Genomic DNA, 22,227 nt, shown 5'->3' on the forward strand with positions numbered 1-22,227 from the left:
AAACACCGATTCTGGTGTGCATGCACATGTGTGCATGCACACCTGTGCCATATGACAGGCAGACCTGCCCTTAGGGCAGGTATGCCTGCCACATGGCCCCCGAACCTTTTTTGGGGGTGCTAGAGGGTGTCAAAGTGACACCCCCTGCACCCTTGTCAGAATCGGTATTTACCGATTCGGTAAATACCGACCGGTAATGCCCCATTCATTCCTATGGGCTTCAAAGCCCATAGGAATGAATGGGGCATTACCGGTCGGTATTTACCGAATCGGTAAATACCGATATTTACCGATTCGGTAAAAGGAACATCTGGATGTTCCTACATATCCACCCCTCAGATTTACCGATTTTTAATTACCGAATCGGTAAAATTCGGTAATTAAAAATCGGTAAATCTCATTTACCTACATCTGGCCCCAGGTTTTTAGACTCTTCTTAAAGTGACCAAGAGAAGTACAGCCATGCATCGCTTCCGGTAGCCTGTTCCAATGGAAGGGGGCAAGATACGAGAAAGCACGCCCTCCCATTCTAGATTTATTAATTTTGCAAGGGACTAAAAGATTTTGATTAGTGGATCTCAGCTGGCGCCCCGGGACATACGCTCTTAACTTCTTTCTTAGGTATACCGGGCCCAGGCCTTGCATTGCCTTGAACACCAGGATAATAAGTAGGAAAACTGCTCTCTTCCTGACGGGCAGCCAATGTAGGGATTGAAGCAGGGAACGGGACGGGGTACGTCTGGGCTTATTCAGAGCCATTCTTGCAGCGGTATTTTGCAGTACCTGGAGCCTAGAGAAAAGCAGTTCTCATAGTCCAACCTACTCACAATGAGCACCTGGATGACAGTCCTTCTTGCATCCACAGGGATCCAGGGAAAGACTTTCCTAAGCATTTTCAAGATCCCAAAACAGGAGCTGGACAGTGTTTTTACATGGTCCTCAGAGGATAGTTTGCTATCCAATAGGACTCCCAAATTCCTAGCCTGTTTTGTGGGGGAAGGAGATTCCCCCATTTCCGAAGGCCACCAGTCTGGTGCTCAGATGCTCCCAGCTGTCTTCCACTGGAGGACCACAAGTGGTAGGTCTGCCCTAAAGTGACAGACATTTTCTCCAGATTTCTTTATGCTATTAATGTATGGTATGAATAAGAGAGCTGAATCAACAGTTACTTATAGGGATTTTGTGAATTTCATTGGAGAAGGGAAGACACTGGTTAATTTTTTAAGTTCAGAATAGATGTGTTGTGCTGATGTGGATGGTAATAGAAACTCAGTTTTCTCTGGGTTCAATAGGAGAATGTTTTCTTTCATTTAGTCATCCAAGTGAGAGAGACAATTTCTTAAGATGAGGATGTCTTGAAGGTTGGAGCTTTTTTAGATCCAGTTGTGTATTATCGGCATATTGATGTAAGTTGACGCCTGAGTCTCATAATCAGACCAAGTGGCTCCATCTAGGTGTTTATGTGTAGGAGTTAGAATTGAGTCTTGAGGGATGCAGCAACTTCATTTTACCAGTGATGACGTGTGCCTAGAATTGTGATGAGCATTCCATGTGCCAAAGGCATCAGATTAGTTGATGGAAACTGTAAACCATTGTCACCTCAGCACACAACCTGCTGTGCATAATTCAAACCTTTTACAGTAGAAGATTCATTGCTGAAACTGCCCCTGAAGCCAGACGGGTGAGGAGAGGCTATAGGGCCTTCCGTTCCAAGGAATGAAATTAGTTAATTAGCGACAATCATTTGAGTGGCTTTTCCAAGGTAAAGGAAGTTGAAAATTGGATGAACACTGGCACGGTTCAGTGGGTTCAGGTTGGGTCACATGAGTAGCCGAGAAATTTGATAATATTTATCGAAGAAGGGAAGATTCCTGGCTGAGAAAGGCATTGATTAATTCAGACCAGGCAGTCTGGAAGAGGATGGTATTGCCCTTAATGATCTTGAAGTGGATGTGGTCTAAGAAATAACTGTTTGGTTTGTGTCGTTCTCAGGGGGACATGTTGGAAAAGTTCTCCCATGCTTCTGAGAATTAGGCAATAAGGAAGGTGGTTTAGAGTTCAAATCATACTTCTCTCTATTTGTTGTGGTTTTGTTGGTGAAATGATGTAGGAATTTAACATATATATATCTGAAGGGAGTTTTGAGCTGCTCAGATCTTGTGAAAGACATCTTTGTGATGAATGAGAATAGTGCTCTGAAGGTGTTTGAACCAGCAGTTATTTGTCCTTGGTAATGTGAGAACTTTGCCTTTTGTTTCATTTACTTTTATTCTTTTCTAAGTTGCTCTAATTTGGATAGCAGTTGATTTACATTCAGATTTATCTACTCTTCTTCTGTCCTTAACGTTTTCATGGCAGTTTATTACTGCTTGGAGAATCATGGTTAGGTTGGTTTGTGTCGTATTTGTTTCTATCCTTACTCTTGCTTCCTCTCCACATGCCTTAATCAGTACAGATAAAGTATTAGGAACTGACCCCAGAAATTCAGTTTGTGCCTGTTGTGCACTGGTCTTGTCATGTCTGGAGGCGAAGATACAGTTAAAGCTCCATTGTGACACGCCACTGGGCAACGATGGAGTGATACTGCTGGGAAAGGTGTTCCTGACCAGTCTAAAGCCTGGAAAGATAGATCGCAAGGTGAGGAACGCAGGGGACAATTATGTATGTAGCAGAAATACCTTTACTGAAGTTAAGAAACATGTTCTTCTGGTACCAGACCTTCAAGATTGTATTTTTCCAACTTGGTGAGTGAACTTCCTGTCAACATACCTTAAGCCTCCCAAATACTGTACACTTGCACCTCATACTAATTTAATGGCCTTGTGAGATGGCCAATATCAACATGAAGCACATATTAAAGGATCTACATTGTTAGAAACCCTCCTCTCAAAGTGGTTCATAGCAGGAGAAGTAATGTCTTTAAATGGGTACAAGGCAGGGTTTGAAGTGAACCGGTACAGGCCTAAAGGCACGGTTTAGCTGAGTGGTGAAGGGCATGATGAACAGTGTCAATGATAGGTTAAAAGACAGGTAATCCCAATTTACTTATTCTTAAATACCGAATTTTACCAATTCGGTATTTAAGAATAGGTAAATGGGATGTAGATACATTTTCGGTAAAAATTACCGAATCGGTAAGATTCGGTATTTACTGATTCGGTAATTGCCATTCATTCCTATGGACCTGGAGGCCCTTAGGAATGAATGGCAATTACCGAATCGGTAAATACTGATTCGGTAAAATGGGGGAAACATTCAAGGGTGCCAGGGTGTCACTTTGACACCTTGTTGCACCCCTGTTTCTGGCTTGTGTACCATGTGACACACATACATGCCCTTAGGGCATGTATGTGTGCCACATGGCACAGGTGTACATGCACAGATGTGCATGCACACATAGTATTGGGTGGTAAATAACGAATTTCTAAGGGCCTGTGGCACTGTAAACTGTGCCACCTACATATTGAATTACAGAATCGGTATATTTACCGATTCGATATTTTACCGAATCGGTAAATTTACCGAATCAGTAATTTTCTAGCCCCCTACATTACAATACCCAAATACCGGTCGGTAACGGCCGAAATCGGCCGTTACCGACCGGTATTTGGGCTCCTACATCTGCTGTGTTGGTTTACTGCACTAGCAGGGCTTCCATGTGTTTGATGGGATGCTTTTTGATGGACAGTGCTGCTCCTGAGAGGGATGCTGTGTTTTGATAGGATACACCTACTTTGACCGGGTGCAGATTCCATAATGGAGTGAGGCAGTGCCTTTAATATGAGGTGTTGTCTATAATGCGTTACATTGACATTGATATGGTTTGAAATGTTTAGTGGGGAGCTGCGTATTTGATGAAGTACCGTCTCTGCAAAATGCTCTTATCCGTTTTTGAGCTGTGGTTTCTTTTTTTGGGAATGGTCTTTAGAAGGACTGTAATGACCTTGATGGGTAGACTGTTCTTCAGGGTCTGCAATGTTTGTATCGAGTTCAGCTCCTCTAATGGGGTGCAGTACTTTAAAGGGTGAAGTTTATATGATGTGGTCCAGGGTCTTTAAGGGTTCAGTGTTTTAAAGAGATGGGGTCTTTAATGGGGTAAAAGGCTCTTCTGGGGTTGAGGCTGCCGAAGTGGTGCAGTGACTCTGAAGGGCTGCACACCTTTGACAGGGCGCATCACACTCATTGACTATAGCTTTTTGGGGGAGAACAGAGCCTCTGAGGGGGGTCCTTTCTTTCAGTGTTGCACAGTAGTTTTAGAGAGCACAGTGTCTTTGGGTGGTTGCACCTTCTTTGAAGACATGCAGGTCCTTTGAAGAGGTTTGGCACATTTTACTGGATTACACAGTGGTTTTGAAGAAGCAGTGTCCTTACCCAGCTCCGACGACATTGATAGCGTACTTGACGGGAACGCGCAGTGATGCCTCATTGTCCAACAATGTGCTGTTCTCATAGTCGCTGGAGAGAGAAAAGAGATCGTTATGGCGGTCCCAATGCACCGCTTTCCCCACTTCAGAGTATTTACAGCCCCTGCTCATAGATTCCTTTGGTGCACCCAGTTACATCAATGGCATCATGTCATGGTTTAATTGCTACATCAATACCCCTACATCGATGGAATCACTGCAAAGAATGTCCCAACTTACATTTTAGGTAAATATAATTCAATTTAAATGGCAAAGTACGTTCGTTTGATTAAGGCTTAGAGGTAGGGTTACTAGCATAATTTAATTGAAAATAATGTAATGTATGTGTAATTAATTTAGAATTATGGTAATGTATTTCATTTCATATACATAAATTACGAAGTAGTATGCGGGATGGTAACTGAATTTAATAATAAAATAAAGTTTCAGTTTAAGAAAATAAATGTAATTTAAATTACACAACCTACGGGTTAAGGTTAACAAACAGATAAATTAAGGTTACGATATTAATTTCATGTAATATAGATAATATAACAATATATTTTGAATGATATCAGTCTGAATTAATTAAGGGTTATGGTCATGCTCACTTATCTAATTTAATATAATCTGTTTAAAATACTTCATTGTTATGTTAATTATTTACATTAATTATAGGTTAGATTTACAGTTAGTGTTACGCTACTTTTTATTTAAAGCACCTGCACTGAAATAGGGAAATTGTTAGGATTACTGTTAGGGTAGGATTATAGATACTTATTTAATTTTATTTAAATTCATTGATGGTTAAGGATAGGCCAAGCATAAAGGTGGTGTTGCTGCTAGTCCTTGCATTTATTTTAATTTAATTTAGGGTTAGAACACCTGTCAGGGTTGCCAATCACTCAAGATATGAGTTAGTATCGGCTGCTAGACTTTTGTAGGTGAGGGGGGCTCCCCGCAGACCGCCCCCACCTGTAATACCGAAGCATACCCTACCCTAGAGAGGGCGAACTACAAGATGGAAGGTTGAGAGAGCTTTTAGACCAGCCAACAGAGATCCACCCTTGGGTTATTAAATCTGAAGAAATCAAAGTAGGTGAGCCCTTTGATAAGACTGAGGGGAGAGATGAATATTGGGATACAGAGAGAAAGAGGTGCTGCCACCATCAGAAAAAGTGAGACTGGGGAACTTTTGTCTGGAGTAGTGTGTCCAGTCGTTGAGGCTTTTCTTGAAGCATTGTATCAGCTCCATCTTCCACACCTGGCATGTTGTGCCTTGTTCTGTTAAGATACTTCAGCACGTTAAGTGCCCGCTTCTGAGATCAATGCCCAACCGGAAGTCGTTCAGGGCCTACACAGCCTTCCACACTTGTAAGGTCGATAAAGAGGTACCATGTGTTAACAGTAACATTTTTAGAGTACTTTGAAATGGCAAATATTTTAAAAAGTGCCATTCAAAAAATGTTAATATTATCTTGATTTATGTCCACTTTTGGAGGCCAAACCTAGACTACTGTGTCAATTCTGGAGGACTCATATGGAACGTTGTTCCTTTATGGTGTTAATGTGGGATCGTCCGCCCCAAAAACAGCCCTACCCCAGTTCATCATTGTAAAATTAAGCGAAATACTATTTACCAAATACCTTTTCCATAAGACATCTAAAAGTGTCACCTTCGCTTATTTTGAATTCAGTTCCCACAAGGTTCATCTTGGCATCAACTTGTGCTAGGTGAGCATGGCCTGCGACTGACTCTGCTCCAGCTCTGCCATTTCTTAGGCAAAGCTGCTATCCATAATGTTTTTGATTCTCCTCATAGGTTGTCCAGTACTGGGGCTGAAGGTTTACAAGTTATGTTATGTTATGTTATGTTAACTATTTTTTATATAGCGCACGGATGCCGCAGCCAAGAGGCGTCCCGGCGCTTGGAGATCTGAATAACACAACACGATTAAGAAAGCTGGACAGGAAACAGACTAAACTGTGGAGAAAAGAAAAGTCTTCAAGGTCTTCCTAAAAAGAAGCAGATCTGAAATTGAGCGGAGTGGAGCTGGAAGAGAATTCCAAAGAGCAGCCGCCAGCACTGAAAACGAGCGACCACCCACTCTAGCCCTTTTAAAACGAGGCACTATGGCAAGGTTAAGACTAGCAGAGCGAAGAGCTCTGGTAGGAGCATAGTGCAGAATAGTCTGTGCAAGGATCGGGGGAGAGGCTAGGTTGAGGATTTTAAAGGTTAAGCAGAGGGCTTTAAACTTAACTCTTTGCTCAATCGGAAGCCAATGAAGATTGCGGATGGTTTGGCGAGCTGAGACAAATTTCGGGAGGCCGACAAGCATCCTGGCCGCCGCGTTCTGAACCCTCTGGAGACGGGACAGTTCGGCCTGGTTTAAGCCCAAAAACAGAGAGTTGGCATAGTCCAGTCTGGTAAGAACCAGAGCCTGGACCATGATCTGTCTTGTCTCAGCATCGAAAAATTTAAAAATGGGTCTCAGACCATGCAAAGTACCAAAACATACGCCAGCCACGCGTTTGGTATGGGAAATGAATGAAAGCTTGTCGTCGAACCACACCCCAAGGTTTCTGACTTCGCTCACAGGGGTAGGCACAGGGCCAAGATCAGTAGGCCACCATTGATCTCCCCATAGACCACTTTCCTTACCGAAAATAATGACCTCGGTCTTAGAGGCATTTAGTTGTAATCGGTTGTCCGCCATCCAGCCAGCAACAGCTTTTAACGCTGACTGGAAGGTGGGGGCGTCCATGCTGGAGTCTCCATTCAGTGCCACCGCCAGCTGCGTGTCATCGGCGTATGACACTAAGGAAAGACCAAAACTATGGGCAACCTCCGCCAAAGGCTGAACATACAAATTAAATAAAGTGGGACTAAGAGCCGAACCTTGGGGAACACCCTGAAGAATAGGACGTGACGCAGAAACAAAAGGGGGGGTGGACACTTTAAAACCTCGATCCTTAAGAAAAGAGCGAAACCACTCAAGTGCCGTCTCTCCGACTCCAGCCTCCATCAGACGATGTAATAAAATCTGATGGGACACCGTGTCGAAAGCGGCACTGAGATCCAAAAGGATCAGTGCCGCCGTCTGACCCTGATCCAACATCTTCCTTATGTGTTCCACCACAGCCAAGAGAGCTGTTTCGGTGCTATGACCTGCACGGAATCCATTCTGGGAAATATCCAGTCGATTCGTTTCTTGCAGGTGAGCAGATAAAATGCGGTTAGCATGAGCTTCCGCTAGCTTGGCTGGCCAAGGAAGAAGGGAAATGGGCCGGTAGTGTTCTGGTTTGGTCGGATCGAGGGTAGGTTTCTTAAGGATCGGAATGACCATAGCCTGTTTCCAGGCCTTAGGAACACTGCCGGAGCTGAAAGATATGTTGATGAGATCATGAAGGGCAGGATAGCAGCATTCAGCAAGTTCCCGGAATTGAGCAGGTCGCAAAGGATCATCCGGAGAGCCGGATTTAACTTTTGTTGTCAGAGCTAAAAACTCATCCCTGGTCGGACTAGGGATGGTTAGCAATGATTTTGGGGCCATAGAAGTAGGCATTTCCTCCCTGATGGGAAGCTGAGAAAAAGACCTGTAGATGGCCTCCACCTTTTCAACAAAAAATGAGGCTAGATCCTCGCAATGTGCCAAGGAGGGCTCAATAGTAACAGTGTCCGTCCTCTTGCTGGTAAGGTCCTTACATACCCTGAAGATGACCTTGGAGGGGTTTGTACTATTTTTTATCTCCTGAGCGTAAAAAGCAGCCCTAGCAGTGCAAATGGCCCGATGATACACTCTAGTGCAAGCCCTATAGGCCGCCTTGAGGTCAGTATCATACGCTTTACGCCAAGCGCGTTCTGCTTTTTTGCAGGAGACTTTAAGAGCTTTCAAAGATTCATCGTACCAAGGGCTTGAAGGGCTTGATTTGGTCTTACACCACTTGGCCGGAATGAGTTTATCTAAAGATTGATTGAGCCATTCACAGAAAGTATCATAGCCCCGGGAGACTTCAGTAGGAGGTGAAGGATGGAATTTCATCAGCAGTTGATGGAAATGCTCTAGATTCAAATTTCTCCAGGGACGTCTGAAACTGGCTGGAATCTTCTTTTCCGGGAAAGAAGAAGTAGTGGCAATAAGGATCTCAATCAAGTGAGTCGGGAGAGGGCAAAGCGAGGAGTACCACATTTAACTGGGGAGTCAAATGTCGAACAGGGGTTGCACTACTACTCTTGAAAGAATTTATTGGTCATATCAATAGATAAGTGTGTGCCCAGAGTGCACTGGGATGAGAGGAAAAGAGCAGATGCTTTTGGGGAGTCTGGCTTCTTACCTGCTGACTGACGCCTTCATGTTCACAAACTCCCCCCACGAGCTGTTGCCAAGAACGTCAAACAGGAATGAAAGCATGGCCTGTGAGAATGAAAGATGGTAGACATCAACAACAGCCCTTAGTAACTTGGCGATGCTCCATGAGGCTGACTGTGACTTTCTTTGTGAGACTTCCTGTGACCGGTTCACTATGACTGCCTGTGTATGTACTGTGCTGTACCAAACCACGAAATCCATTGACAGGAACCAATGAGTTCCAGCTTGGTGGTCATTTGTAAATCTGGTGGACAGTTTACTCCTTCACTCTGGTGAAACAAGGGTCGCGAGCCAGGAAATAAATCTGGCCCTCTGTCTAGATGCACTATTGTTCCAGTTTTTAGGATGGGGAGTGCCCGGAGCCGCTTGGGAACGCATCGCCACTGTTCGGCTGAGAAATTCTCTGTGCAGGAGTCTGAGCCCACCCCAAAGACTCCCAAGAGCCTCTATGGGTTTAGATTGTGGCTTGAATAGGTTTGGGTGCAGAGACTCAAGGAAAGCACTCTTAGGCCCGCCTAAGCGCTAGGACGCACCTCTCTTGGAGGAATGTGGGCGAGGGAAAGGGTGCAGCGGCCATCCTCCTCAGCCTCTGGTCTGTGCAGCCTGCTCTTCCGTGGCGGATTTTGGCCATGCGGTTGGTGCTGCTGTCCGTGCCTGCCCAGTGGGCACTGGCAGAGGTGACAGAGGTTTTGACAAAGAAGCCAAGGCACATTGGTAAGGGGATTTTATTTGTAAAATATATTATATTTTCCCATTTTGTAGCACAAAACCTGATGTTTGTGCACTGGGAACAGCGTAGAAGTGGGTACAACAAGCATTTGCAATGCAATAGGTCTTGCATTAGGAAAGTGTGAGCTATTGGTATTGTAAATGACACATTTTTTTAATATGTGTTGGCTTTGAAAATATATAAATTAATAACATAGTTATTCACAAAGCCAATAGCTTACACTTTCCTAATGCGAGTCCTATTGGCTATGGCAATGCTTGTTGGTAGCAAGCAAGGACAGTGCTGTTGGGGTGCTGAGTGATGATGTGGTTGCGCTAAGTGATGTGGTGGTGTATTAGAGTGATGTGGTGGTGTCCCAGAGTGAGGTGGTGGTGTCCCCGAATGATGTGGTGGTATCCCAGAGTGATGTGGTGGTGCCCCGATTGATGTGGTGGTGTCCCTGAGTGATGTGGTGGTGTCCCTGAGAGATGTGGTGCTGTACCCAGAGTGATGTGGTGGTGTCCCTGAGTGATGTGGTGGTGTCCCCGAGTGATGTGGTGGGGTCCCCGAGTGATGTGGTGGTGTCCCCGAGTGATGTGGTAGTGTCTCTGAGTGATGTGGTGGTGAACCTGAGTGGTGCACCTGAGTGATGTGGTGGTGCCCCTGAGTGATGTTGTGATGTCCCTGAGTGATGTGGTGATGTCCCAGAGTGATGTAGTGGTGTCCCCGAGTGATGCAGTGCTGTCCCCGAGTGATGTGGTGGTGTTCCTGAGTGATGTGGTGCTGCCCCTGAGTGGTGCCCCTGAGTGATTTGGTGGTGCCCCTGAGTGATGTGGTGGTTTCCCTGAGTGATGTGGTGGTGTTCCTGAGTGATGGAGATTGGAGTTGGAGGGTGGAGTTGGAGGGTGGAGTTGGAGTTGGAGGGTGGAGTTGGAGGGTGGAGTTGGAGTTGGAGGGTGGAGTTGTAGTTGGAGTTGGAGGGTGGAGTTGGAGGTGGAGGGTGGAGTTGGAGTTGGAGGGTGGAGTTGGATTCGCAGGTTGGAGTTGGAGGGTGGAGTTGGAGGGTGGAGTTGGAAGGTGGAGTTGGAGGGTGGAGTTGGAGTTGGAGGGTGGAGTTAGAGTTGGAGGGTGGAGTTCAAGGGTGGAGTTGGAGGGTGGAGTTGGAGTTGGAGAGTGGAGTTGGAGTTGGAGGGTGGAGTTGGAGGGTGGAGGGTGGAGTTGGAGTTGGAGGGTGGAGTTGGAGGGTGGAGTTGGAGTTGGAGGGTGGAGTTGGAGTTGGAGTTGGACGGTGGAGTTGGAGTTGGAGGGTGGTATTCCCGAGTGATGTGGTGGTGTCCCTGAGTGATGTGGTGGTGTCCCCGAGTGATGTGGTGGTGTCCCTGAGTGATGTGGTGGTGTCCCCGAGTGATGTGGTGGTATTCCCAGAGTGATGTGGTGGTGTCCCCGAGTGATGTGGTGGTGTCCCCGAGTGATGTGGTGGTGTTCCTGAGTGATGTGGTGGTGTCCTTGAGTGATGTGGTGGTGTCTCAGAGTGATGTGGTGGTGTCCCCGAGTGATGTGGTGGTGTTCCGAGTGATGTGGTGGTGTCACTGAGTGAAGTGGTGGTGCCCCTGAGTGATGTGGTGGTGTTCCTGAGTGATGTGGTGGTGCCCCTGAGTGATGTGGTGGTGTCCCTGAGTGATGTGGTGGTGTTCCTGAGTAATGGAGGGTGGAGTTGGAGGGTGGAGTTGGAGTTGGAGGGTGGAGCTGGAGGGTGGAGTTGGAGTTGGAGGGTGGAGTTGAAGTTGGAGGGCTGCGTTGGAGTTGGAGCGTGGGGGTGGAGTTGGAGGGTGGAGTTGGAGTTGGAGGGTGGAGTTGGAGGGTGGAGTTGGAGGGTGGAGTTGGAGGGTGGAGTGTGAGTTGGAGGGTGGAGTTGGAGTTGGAGGGTGGAGTTGGAGGGAGAGCAAGAAGTAACAGAAAGAGCGTGGTTGCGAGAGCAAGAAAGAGACATAGAGAGAGGGGTAGGAGGAGAAAAAAAAATAACACACGAGTGGTGCGCACGTAGAAAGTGAACAAAATTGAGTGAAAAACACCTGTCGACTGCTTATATTTTTCAATATTCAGCATTGAATGGGAAAGTCGGTTAGCGAGAGGGATGTTACGGGGAGAGTGAGGGAGAGCGCGAGAATGAGAGAGAACTACAGGGAAGGAATGGAGATAAAGAGAGCAAGAAGTAACAGAAAGAGTGTGGGTGCGAGAGCGAGACGTGAGGAGAGGAGCTTTTAGTGAGTGGCAAAAGGCTCACTGGTGAGCTTTAGCTAATGCATGGCGAGTGTAGGGCTAAAAGAACAAGATAGCGGGGAGTGCATTCCTTTAATGTCTGATGCGGGGGGCCGGGGGAGCGGCAGCCTTTGAAGTCTGATGCGGGGGTGGGGAAGCAAATGGTGAGGCACATGCACTGGCCATAATCCGCATTCCAAAGCCCTCTGGCATCAAAGGAAGGGTGGGAGGGAATGAGCATATGGGTGTGAGCGATAGCGAAAGTAAGAGGCGGAGCAGGAAGTGAGGCCTAGCGCCCGCTGGCGAAAGCAGTCCAGATGCCAGCTTCGCGCTTTATTCCTACATGCACTGGGCATAAACCGCATTTTTAAAGCTCTTTGGTAGCCTTTTCTTTTCCCCTTACTATAATCTCGCCAGCAATTGTCTCAGGCGAGACCTAAAAATATGGGAACTGTGATCCTGAGTGCAGTGGGGCAGGGCCAGTGTGTTCGGGGTGGGGTCAGTGTGCTCCATAGTGGGGATACAGATGCAGCTAAAAATACTCTGCAACCTTTTCCTTTGTCATTCACATTCAGGTACATCCATAGAAAATAAAACATACACCTTAAATGGAAAACAAATGCAGGTTAATGTAATCATTGGGAAATACACTCTGTCACGTTATGAAAGCTTGATTTGTTAATGTGATTATGGCAGATGTCTGTGTTTTAACCACTTACAGAATTAAATCCTGCTTTTTCCAACTGGGAATAGTGACGTGTAGTTATAGTGGTACAAAGTCCCAGCCTGTGACTGAAAACACTGTGAATGCAACCCTTTATTGTAAAATTGTATTACACACAGTATAACACAGGCTACTGCAAATTGTGCAAAGAAATTTAGCATTTATTAAAAAGTGTTTCCAAACTATATATTTTTAGTAAAATTAAGTCTGACTGCACCTAGTGCGAACATTTTTCTATGTTTATATTCAGGACGCAACCTAGTACTCATTTGGTAGCATCCTTACATAACCTCTCAAAAAGAATATTGTCGCTATGAAGCCTCAAATGAGTCCAACAATGAAAGTAATATAGTGTCTCTGAAGAAACATTTAGATTTACTGATTAACCAGTTGCACACATTTACATTTCTTTTAGGCAGTATGCACCCTTGTGTGAAGGCTGTAAGTTTTTTTAGTTCGAGCCTGGGCAGCGCATACAGCGCATGCTGTCTTCAGGTAGGGACTTGGAGCTCCACCCACTCCCCACCCATATTTTTATTGGATTGTGTCATTGTCCACTGTAAACTGTGGCTGTTCATTGGTCAAAAGGCTTAGTAGTCCCTCCTTAGTACCGCAGTGTCTAATTTTAAAACCTCCCATGGTGACACCCCCTGTTACGTGTGTTGTTACTCAGTAGGCTTTAATTACAGCCTACGAGCAATATTTTTTCAAATAGCTTTGTCTTCCCTCCTGCTGCAGGCAGGACACGCTCTCTCCTAACGCTTAAAAAAAAAAATTATAGCAAGGGCACTGGCATTTGCAATGTAATAGGTCCGCTTTTGCAAGAGTTTAAGCTATTGGCATTGTAAATGACAATGCCTTTTTTTATGTGTTTCAAAATCAACATATAAATAAAAGACATTGTCATTTACAATGCCAATAGCTCAAACTCTCGTTAATGCGGGACCTATTGCATTACAAATGCTTGTTCTCTGACTGCCTCTCCCTTTTCATAGTTCAGGAGATCCTTCTTTCTGCCCTTCCAGAGATAGGCACCTCATTAACAGAATTTACAGTTCAGTAACTTTGTGTTTGAAAAAAACAAAAAAACAGCAGGGAAACTTTTGTAAATATATTTTTTGAAAATTGGGAACATCATTCCAATAAATGCCACCCACTTCAACCACTGGGTACGCAATAATAAGAGTTTTAGTTTAGGGCGCCGTGTGGGACTTCACTGGCTTCCCACTCAAAGCTGGCCGAAGTGGTGCTCAAGTGTGTAGTCAACTTACTTTTAACAGAGCTAAACTTGGTGTGGTTGTCTTATGCGGTCTCTGTTTAACACTACCAGTCTGAAGTTTGATTTTGATAGTACCCACGCCTGGATACAGTTATCCCATAGCGCTAATGCTTGTTAACTGACAGCTGTGCATTATCTTCCGGGACATCGAACAACATATTCCTGTATTTGCCAATTAGGACACAGATGGTGAAGTGCCAATTATTCTTTTTAAGCAAGCAAAGTGCTAAAGCTTACATATCCGATAAAAATATATCATTCAAATAATGTGCTTTTTAGTGCTACTTTTTTTTTATCTCTTCAGTTGCCTGCCTGCCCTTTGGGATGTAAATCCTGACATGAATGACTGTCACAGTACTTATTTTCCCAAATTGTATTTATTGATTCCATCAACATACATAGAGCAGAATAGCATAGCAACTTTTGAACCATTTCCCAAGCCCATGCCATAATGGTGAACAGTATCTGCTACAATGGTTACTACAGAAATCATACCCTAATTGCCACTCATTCTACACCATTCCACTGTTCAACTTAACATTTTGCCTTTAGAAAAAAAAACTTGCAAACAAAATAAAATAAAAAAATTGAATTGAACTGACACACACAGAGTATCAATAATATCCACTGAGATATCACATACCGTCTCAGCACTATTATAGATGCAGGCCAAAAGTGTCTGAGTCTTCATCAGATTTTGTTCTTTAGAGGGACTGGCCAAACTACCTCTACCCCACTAGTCTTTTGAAAGGCACGCCGACATGTTTCTGACACATTCCCATCAAACTGCCTTTCATCAGTCAACCATACTGGTCTCGAAAAACCGTAAAAATGCTACCTGCCGCTCTAGTGACTTGAATAATCTACTCGATCTAACTGTAATGTGCTTGCCCCATGGACTTATCGCAAATTGATCCTACGCAATTATTTTATTTCACTCAGTCACCTTTTTCTTCATGTTCACATACAAGAGCACATTCAAATATATGAGTTCAGTATGTCTACTGTAAAAAAACACTCTTGTTTGATTTAATAGACTAAACCTTTGCTCCAGGCACAATACAAATCTAGCCCACATATAGGGTACACATGACCCCGACTAGTGTCTCAGTTCACTAACAGCATTGTCTTCAGGGCATGGAAGAAATGTTTTTCAGCTCATATTTAAAAACTCTTACTGTGAAATGAATATATCATTAAAGGTTGTGGTGGTAGTGCACTGTTATTTACAGACATTTTCGATTAAAGGGCCACAAACTTTGCCACTCACTGATAAAAATATACAGCGTGAAAACAATAATGTGTGGAAACTGCATTTCAGCAAATATTTATCTTTTCCTCATTACCAAGTAAAGTATTTTGATTTTTTTTTTATCCTATTAATTTTTTTTTTCCATTTCCCTTCAGAATTACAAAAAAAAGTGCTTTCTGAACTACTAAAATATACTTTGATATTTGAACAGTTAATTTACAAGCTATTTAAATCCTTTGTGCCCAGCACCATTGTCAGACAGTTCACTTTACAAAATCCTCTAACTTTGCAGTCAGAGAAAGAAAAGTAAACAACAATTTCAGGGATAAAATAAAGAGCAATGCCTTAGAACACATACTCTGACATTTGAACCCTGTCTTTGAACCACAGCAAATCTGACAAGATATAACAAGATTTAAAGGTACCTTAATTGCTCAATCACTTTCTGACTGAACAGAACACCTGTTCTTTGCCAGCTTGAGCTCTCTCATTAGACCGGACAGTAGGCCCTAAAAATAGCTTGCCCTTGTAAAATCTGACTCGCCATAACAAGTGGGTGAGTAGATTTCTCGAGGCTTGCATACAGGCCATCATAGCCTGCCAAAGTATTGAGGCTGAATTGTATTACAAGACTGGAGGCTCGATTGTGACAACTCTTCTTTGCAGTAATTCTCTAGCAGCACAGTGAAGTACAGAGCCTGATTCGCAAAGGCTACTAAAGCTTTGAAGTAAATGTACACTTTTGAGTACGTTTGCTATTTTTCAGTATTCACAAACTGCACCTTTGTAGTAACTGCCACTTCTGTGGTAAGTCCAGAACTCACATACTACAACACCATCCCATAGAAAATAGCGGCGATAGGGACGTACTACAAAAGTATAGGTTACCACAAAAGTGTAAGTTATTACGGAAGTGGAGTTTGTGAATACCAAAAAGTATTAAACATAAGCAGTAGTGTAAGTTACTACAAAAGTGCAGTTTGTGAATAGCACTTTGTTGAATGTTTTGTAGTACTACTATAGCACTAAAGTCATACTATAAAATGCGATCTGTGAAACAGGCCCAAAATATATAAACATAATAACATAATAAAGAAAAAACATGGTGGCATGTAAAGCCCAAGGACGAACATGGTTAACTCTCTATACCTTTTTTCTCCTTTTTTTAAAATGTATTTTATTTTATTGAGAACAGGGAAAAGAATTGACATAGTAGCAAATCAATTCAAGTATATACAATCAGATAATTTAGCAGAGGAAACCATTCTTTAAAAGAAAAAAATTCGGCAAGGAATTTTATAGAGTCAAAAAAAATACACAGTTAATTAATAATGAATACAGTCAATCGAATAGAAATCATCATTCTGAAAATTTCCACTTTCTCTCTGAAAAAACTCCCTTTAAATCTTTTACATTATTTTAATTAATAATATCACTTTTCCAAACCAACCCAACCAAAAAAAAACATCCGATATAAAGTGCATATAAGTTTAGCAGCAATAAATACCTCTAATCACCTTGAGTACCTTACTCAAAACCTTCATAGATAAGACCAAAAAAAAATCGAATATTACCCAAAGTGCATTGTGCAGTATAGAATTAGGAAAGATTAGAACATTTTTTTTTACAAATACCCCTAAAATTCACGATAGCTCCTACACGTTTGGCAAAAGTCTCCTCAAATCTGCAGGTTCTAACCACTTTATTGAACCAATGCTCAATACTAGATTGTTTATTGGGTCCCCAGTTTTGGAGAACCAGTGACCTGGCAACAGCAATAGAAATTAATATAATTTATTTTTTTATTTTTTTTATTTTCAAAGTTTTATATAGCGCAAACAAGATCTTCGCAGATATCAGAGTGCTTTACATAGAGGGTACATGAAGGAACATAGTCAAACAAATAGATCAATAGATCACACAGTACAAATAGATGGCTGCAAAGCCAATCATGTGCGTAATAAGACAACTCATACAAATAAGTAAAGGGGTCTAACATGTGATACAGATCGGTGCAGGGTGTTAACAGAGTTCAAGATAATAGTTCATGTGCGTAATAAGACAACTCATACAAATAAGTAAAGGGGTCAAACATGTGATACAGAACGGTGCAGGGTGTTAACAGAGTTCGAGATAATAGTTCAAGTGTATTTAGTCATGAGGATAGCTTTTACTTCTCTTTTAACCCTTTCGATGCTGAAGACGAGCTCAGCTCGTCATGATGCACAGTTGAGCTGTGCTGATGACGAGCTGAGCTCGTCAAGAATACAGCCTAAGTGCAGTTTCCAGCACAGGGGGGGAAAACACCTAGCAGCCAAGGTGTTAAAGAGTGTAAAGGAGGATATAAGCCTGGTTTCTGGAGGGAGTGAGTTCCAAATCCTAGGCGCCATTCCTGAGAAGGAGCGCTTGTATGTTTTTTCCTTCCGGAATCTTCGAGGTTTCAGCAGAAGATTGTTTGTGCCCCTCGTGTTTCTAATTCCCCCAGAGATTGTCAATTTCTGAGCGAGGTAGCCGGGTGAGTTTAGGTGTACCGCCTTGTGTGTCATGCAGGCGATTTTCAGATGTATTCTGGCTTCAAAAGGCAGCCAATTCAGGGATTTCAAGTCAGGGGTAATGTGGGAGTGCTTTTTTGACCCAGTGATGAGTCTCGCTGCAGCATTTAGGGAAGCTCTTAGTGGTGCGATTGTAGTTAGGGGGAGTCCGCAGAGGGCGGTGCTGCCGTATTCAATTCGTGGGATGACTAGTGCTTGTACTGCGGTTTGGAAGTCTTTGGCTGGGAGGTAGGGTTTAAGTTTCCTCAGAGTATTGATCTGGAAGTTCGCTCCCTTTGTTGCCTTGCTGATATGTTGCTGCATGCTGAGATTGGTGTCAAGTGTTATGCCTAAGGATTTTGCTGAGTCCACGATGGTGGGTTGGACATTGAGTGCGGTTAGGTGTTTAAGCCAGATTTGAGTGGTGGATATCTTCGCTGGAGGTGAGATCAGAAGGAACTCTGTTTTCAGGGCATTGAGTTTGAGGTGATTATCTGCAAGCCAGGATTGGGTGCATCTGATTGTTGAGTTCAGGAGCAGGATGTCATTGGGGGATTGTAATTTGAGGTAAAGTTGGGTGTCATCGGCGTACATGTGAAAGTGTACATTGGATGCTTGTAGCAGGGTGGTGAGAGGTTCCATGGCTAGGTTGAACAAGTTTGGGGATAGAGAGGATCCTTGGGGGACGCCTAGCGTTACAGGTATTGGCGAGGACATCAGGTTCTTGCTCTTGAATTTCTGCGACCTGTTGTGAAGAAAGGAAGTGAACCATTTGAGAACAGTTCCAGATAAACCCATTCTTGTGTTTAGTAGTTCTAGTAGATTCTCATGTTTAACGGTGTCGTATGCTGAAGAGAGATCAAGAAGGATGAGGAGGCAGGTGTCGTTTTGGTCTAGCATTTGAAGTGCGTCGTCAATTATGTGAGTCATCGCAGTTTCTGTGCTGTGTCCTGCTCAGAAGCCTGACTGGTAAGGGTTGAGGAGATCAAATTGCTCAATGTGTTTAGTCAATTGTAGTTGTGCGCATTTTTCCAGCAGTTTGGCGAGAGTGGGGATATTGGTGATGGGACGGTAATTGTTGAGATCGGAGGGGTCGGCTGTAGGTTTCTTTAGTAGAGGTGTGACCTGGCCAACTTTGAGGGAGTCAGGTATGCTTCCCTGTTGGAGGGAGCTGTTGATAATTTTAGTCCAGAGAGGGAGAAGCAAAGGGGTAAAGTCTTTTACTGCAGAGGCAGGGAGGGGGTCCGTGAGGTGATTGGATGGTTTCAGGGTGCTGAGCAGTTTGCCAATTTCTTCTTCCGAGTATGTGCCGAAGGTTGACCATGTAGCATTGTTTTTTGGTTCAGTGGGTGCTATGCATTGGGGTTTGGAGTATAGGCTTGCGTCAATGAGGAGATCGCTTTTTATTTTGTCAGTTTTTTGGATAAAGAAAGCAGCGAAGTCATCACAGAAGGGTGCCTCACGCCCAGTGTTGAGTGGTTGGGGTTGCTCCTTGGATTGTGAATGGATTAGCTCAAACAGTTTTCTCGGGCGTTTTTTTGCTTGGTCGAGTTGGAGGCTGAAGAAGTCTGATTTTGAGCGTTTTATTTTCCTGAAGTAGGCGTTTCTCTTTTTCTTCAGCTCTTTTAGGTGCATTGCAGAGGGATCTGATCTCCAAGTACGCTCTGCCATTCGCATGTCTCGTCTATCCTCATTGAGACTCCCGTTGTACCATGGTTTGGAGATTTTAGTAGAGACTCTTTTTAGCTGCATAGGTGCAGCCTCATTAATTATAGAGGTCATAGCGTTGAGATAGTGGTCAGTCAGAGTTTGGACGTCCGTAGCGCCTGTCGGTGGGAGTAGGAGATTGCAGCTGTTAGGGGGCAAAGAGCCTGGGTTTAGCTTCTTCGAGTCTCTTTTCCAGACTTTGGGCTTGGAGAGTTGAGTCGGGTTGACTTTGACTTTTTCATTGATAAAGAATGTGATAATATGGTGATCTGACCAGTCACAGGGTTGGATGGATTCGAGTTGGATAGAGTCCTCTTTGGAGATGATCAAGTCGAGGGTAGAACCTTTCTCGTGGGTCGGGCCGCTGCATATTTGGGTGAGGTTAAGGGCATCTAGGACATTTTTAAGACTGTTTACCACCGCGTCGTTGCGATCATTCCAGTGGAGGTTGAAGTCACCAAGGTATATTTGGGTGAGCTGCCGTCCGGAATTGGTTGAGATCAAATCCATGATTTGTTGGGAAAAGGTGAAGTTGTCCCTGGGTGGGTGGTAAATGCTGTGAAGAGAGCATATCGGTTTGCCCTCACTAATAATGTTGAGACAGATGTAATATACTGCTGGTTTTTGGTTAAACTTTTTACCTCGCCTGAGGAACCAAATAACACCAGCATGACTGATGGCTCAATTCTTACAGATAGAATCAAAGAAGTCTTAGCAAAACCCCTTGCCAGGACTGTTGTAGATTGTTACACTCATAAACTATATGTACCCAACCACCCTCGTCCTGTTTGTTACATCTAAAACATTGATTAAAACACGTTTGAAACATAGTGGACAATCTCTGAGGTGTATAATACAGCAACCATCTTGACAAAAAATGAATCCTCTTAAAATTAGCCCCTCTGAGTGGTTTCCTTGCTAACTGGCTGAGCTGCTGCCATTCTTTAACATTAAACCTAAGACCTGTTGTAGAATAAATTCTTTGAAGCTCTCTTGTCATAATCTCATCAGAGTGGACCTTTTGGTGGAGTAGGTGATACCAACAGCCAACCCCCATCATTTTGTTTGCCATTTCTTTAGCAATTTGACATGTGGTTTCGCCCATTGTTAAATAATTAATTTTATTTAAATTGGCTAGCTGTAGAAAACTCAGAGAAAGGGCAGTGGTCATTGGGATGGTTCGCATTTGGACCGTTTCCCAAGTAATTAATGTTTCATAATTATAAAAACCACTGAGCTGTATGAAACCTAATTCTTGCTAAGCCCGAAGGAGACCTCAAGAAAATATCAGGCCACCAACTTTGGTATCCTGTATAGGGATATATGCATGAAAGGCCGGAATGCCTCATACTTAAAAAAATAGCTGTATTCTTTCGGCAAGACTCAATAATACCTTATATCTTGATTTCTTAGCGAGTTTCGCCTGCCGTAGAAAAACAGGGAGTCTTATAACACTCTCCTTCTACATTTTTATTAATAAAAAATTGTCATAAAATCTCTATGCCTTGTACTGCACAAGGCATCATAACAGCCTTGATCCCACCACAGTCCAGTATAAGTGTCCTGACTAAGGAAGCAATGCCTCTGCTTTGTTGCTGTAGCAGAAGATAAGTGCCTCCCAGTTTTCCAAATTCAATTTTAGCCCCTTTAGTGCTGCCGTCGGCCAACGGTCGTCGTGAGCACTACCTTGCCAGTGCTGTGCACGTCCGTCGGCCGACGCGGCCGCACCCGTTTCTTCGAACGTTCAGCACTGGAGCAGAACGTTCGAAGCAACAAACGGGTTAAGTGTGATTTTGGTTCTGCCAATGAACGCGCTCTGTTATGGTCACTTTAATTAATGTAATTTGTGGTTTTAATTGTAGTTGTGATTGTTTTCACTGAGGGTTTATCCTCTCACACAGTGGTAGAAGTGCGTTAGCCTGAGGGAATTACGTTTCCCCTCAGGCGTTGGAGTCTTTTTGACAGGTGCACGAGGGCGTGTCACTCAACTTTTTTTGTTGAGCGCATTAGCCTGAGGGGATTCTATTCCATGGAGGCACTCAGGGGCAGATTTACTAGCCCCTTGCACCTTTTTGCGCCGCAATTGCATCCCTTTTTTTGACTCAATGGCAGAGCAAACAATGCGGCCTATTTACAACGTGGCGCATCTAGTGAGATGCATCACGTTGCAAAGCCCTGCGTCACATTATACCTGCGCCCAGTATAATGTATGCAGGGTGGGCATTCCCACACAGGAAGGCCTCGTAAAAGTGACGCAGTGAAATCTACAAGATTTCACTGCATCACTTTTAGGACGCTACTGCGTCAAAACCTTGTGCCGGCTTGAAGCAGGCGTAAGGAGTCACACAGTACAGTAAGAATAGGCCTCAAAATAAATTGCTGGAGTTGTGTCGTGCTTGCGACACAAATCCAGCAATGCGTGACTTTTGGGCCAACAGATGCGTCAGAATTTCTGACGCATCTGTTAATCCTTGCACTATGGTGCGCTGTATTGTAAATAGGGCACATCCATGGTGGCGCAAGGGTTTCTCAGGGTCAATCAATCAATCAGGAGTTTGTTAAAGCGCGACTACTCACCCGTAAGGGTCTCAAGGCGCTAGGGGTGGGGAGGTGGGGGGTGCAGGTTCCATTCCATCAAGGAGGGGGTCTGTCGAAGAGCCAGGTTTTGAGGTTTCTTGCGAAGATGGGGAGCGATGTTGTCTGTCTGAGGTGGAGCGGAAGGGCGTTCCATGCTTTGGCCGCTAGGAAGTAGAAGGAGCGGCCTCCCGATCTGGTCTTTCTGGTGCGGGGGACCACGGCGTAGGAAAGCTGGGCTGATCATAGGGTCCTTTGGGGTGCGTGGAATTTGAGTTGGCTGTTCAGGTATGCTGGTCCGGTGCCGTGGAGGGCCTTGTGTGCGTGGGTGAGCATCTTAAAGGTGATTCTCGCCTCGACGGGGAGCCAGTGGAGTGTGCGCAGGTGCTGGGAGATGTGGCAGTGTTTTGGCAGGTTGA

At 44.2% G+C, this 22,227-nt stretch overlaps 1 protein-coding gene across 1 annotated transcript in view; it reads right to left on the reverse strand.

The window, feature by feature from the left end:
- The window catches only part of LOC147703147 (integrin alpha-L-like), a 546,902-nt gene that overhangs the window by 62,190 nt on the left and 462,485 nt on the right, over positions 1-22,227 (reverse strand). Inside the window, exons 22-23 of the mRNA XM_086931681.1 lie at positions 8,739-8,818; positions 4,372-4,455 (exon numbers count right to left, since the gene is read on the reverse strand). Coding sequence (XP_086787807.1) covers positions 4,372-4,455; positions 8,739-8,818 — 164 coding nt within the window. The remainder of the gene's footprint in view (positions 1-4,371; positions 4,456-8,738; positions 8,819-22,227) is intronic.

Source organism: Lissotriton vulgaris, chromosome 7 (assembly GCF_964263255.1).
Source record: "Lissotriton vulgaris chromosome 7, aLisVul1.2, whole genome shotgun sequence".
In the NCBI taxonomy this organism is placed as follows: domain Eukaryota; kingdom Metazoa; phylum Chordata; class Amphibia; order Caudata; family Salamandridae; genus Lissotriton; species Lissotriton vulgaris.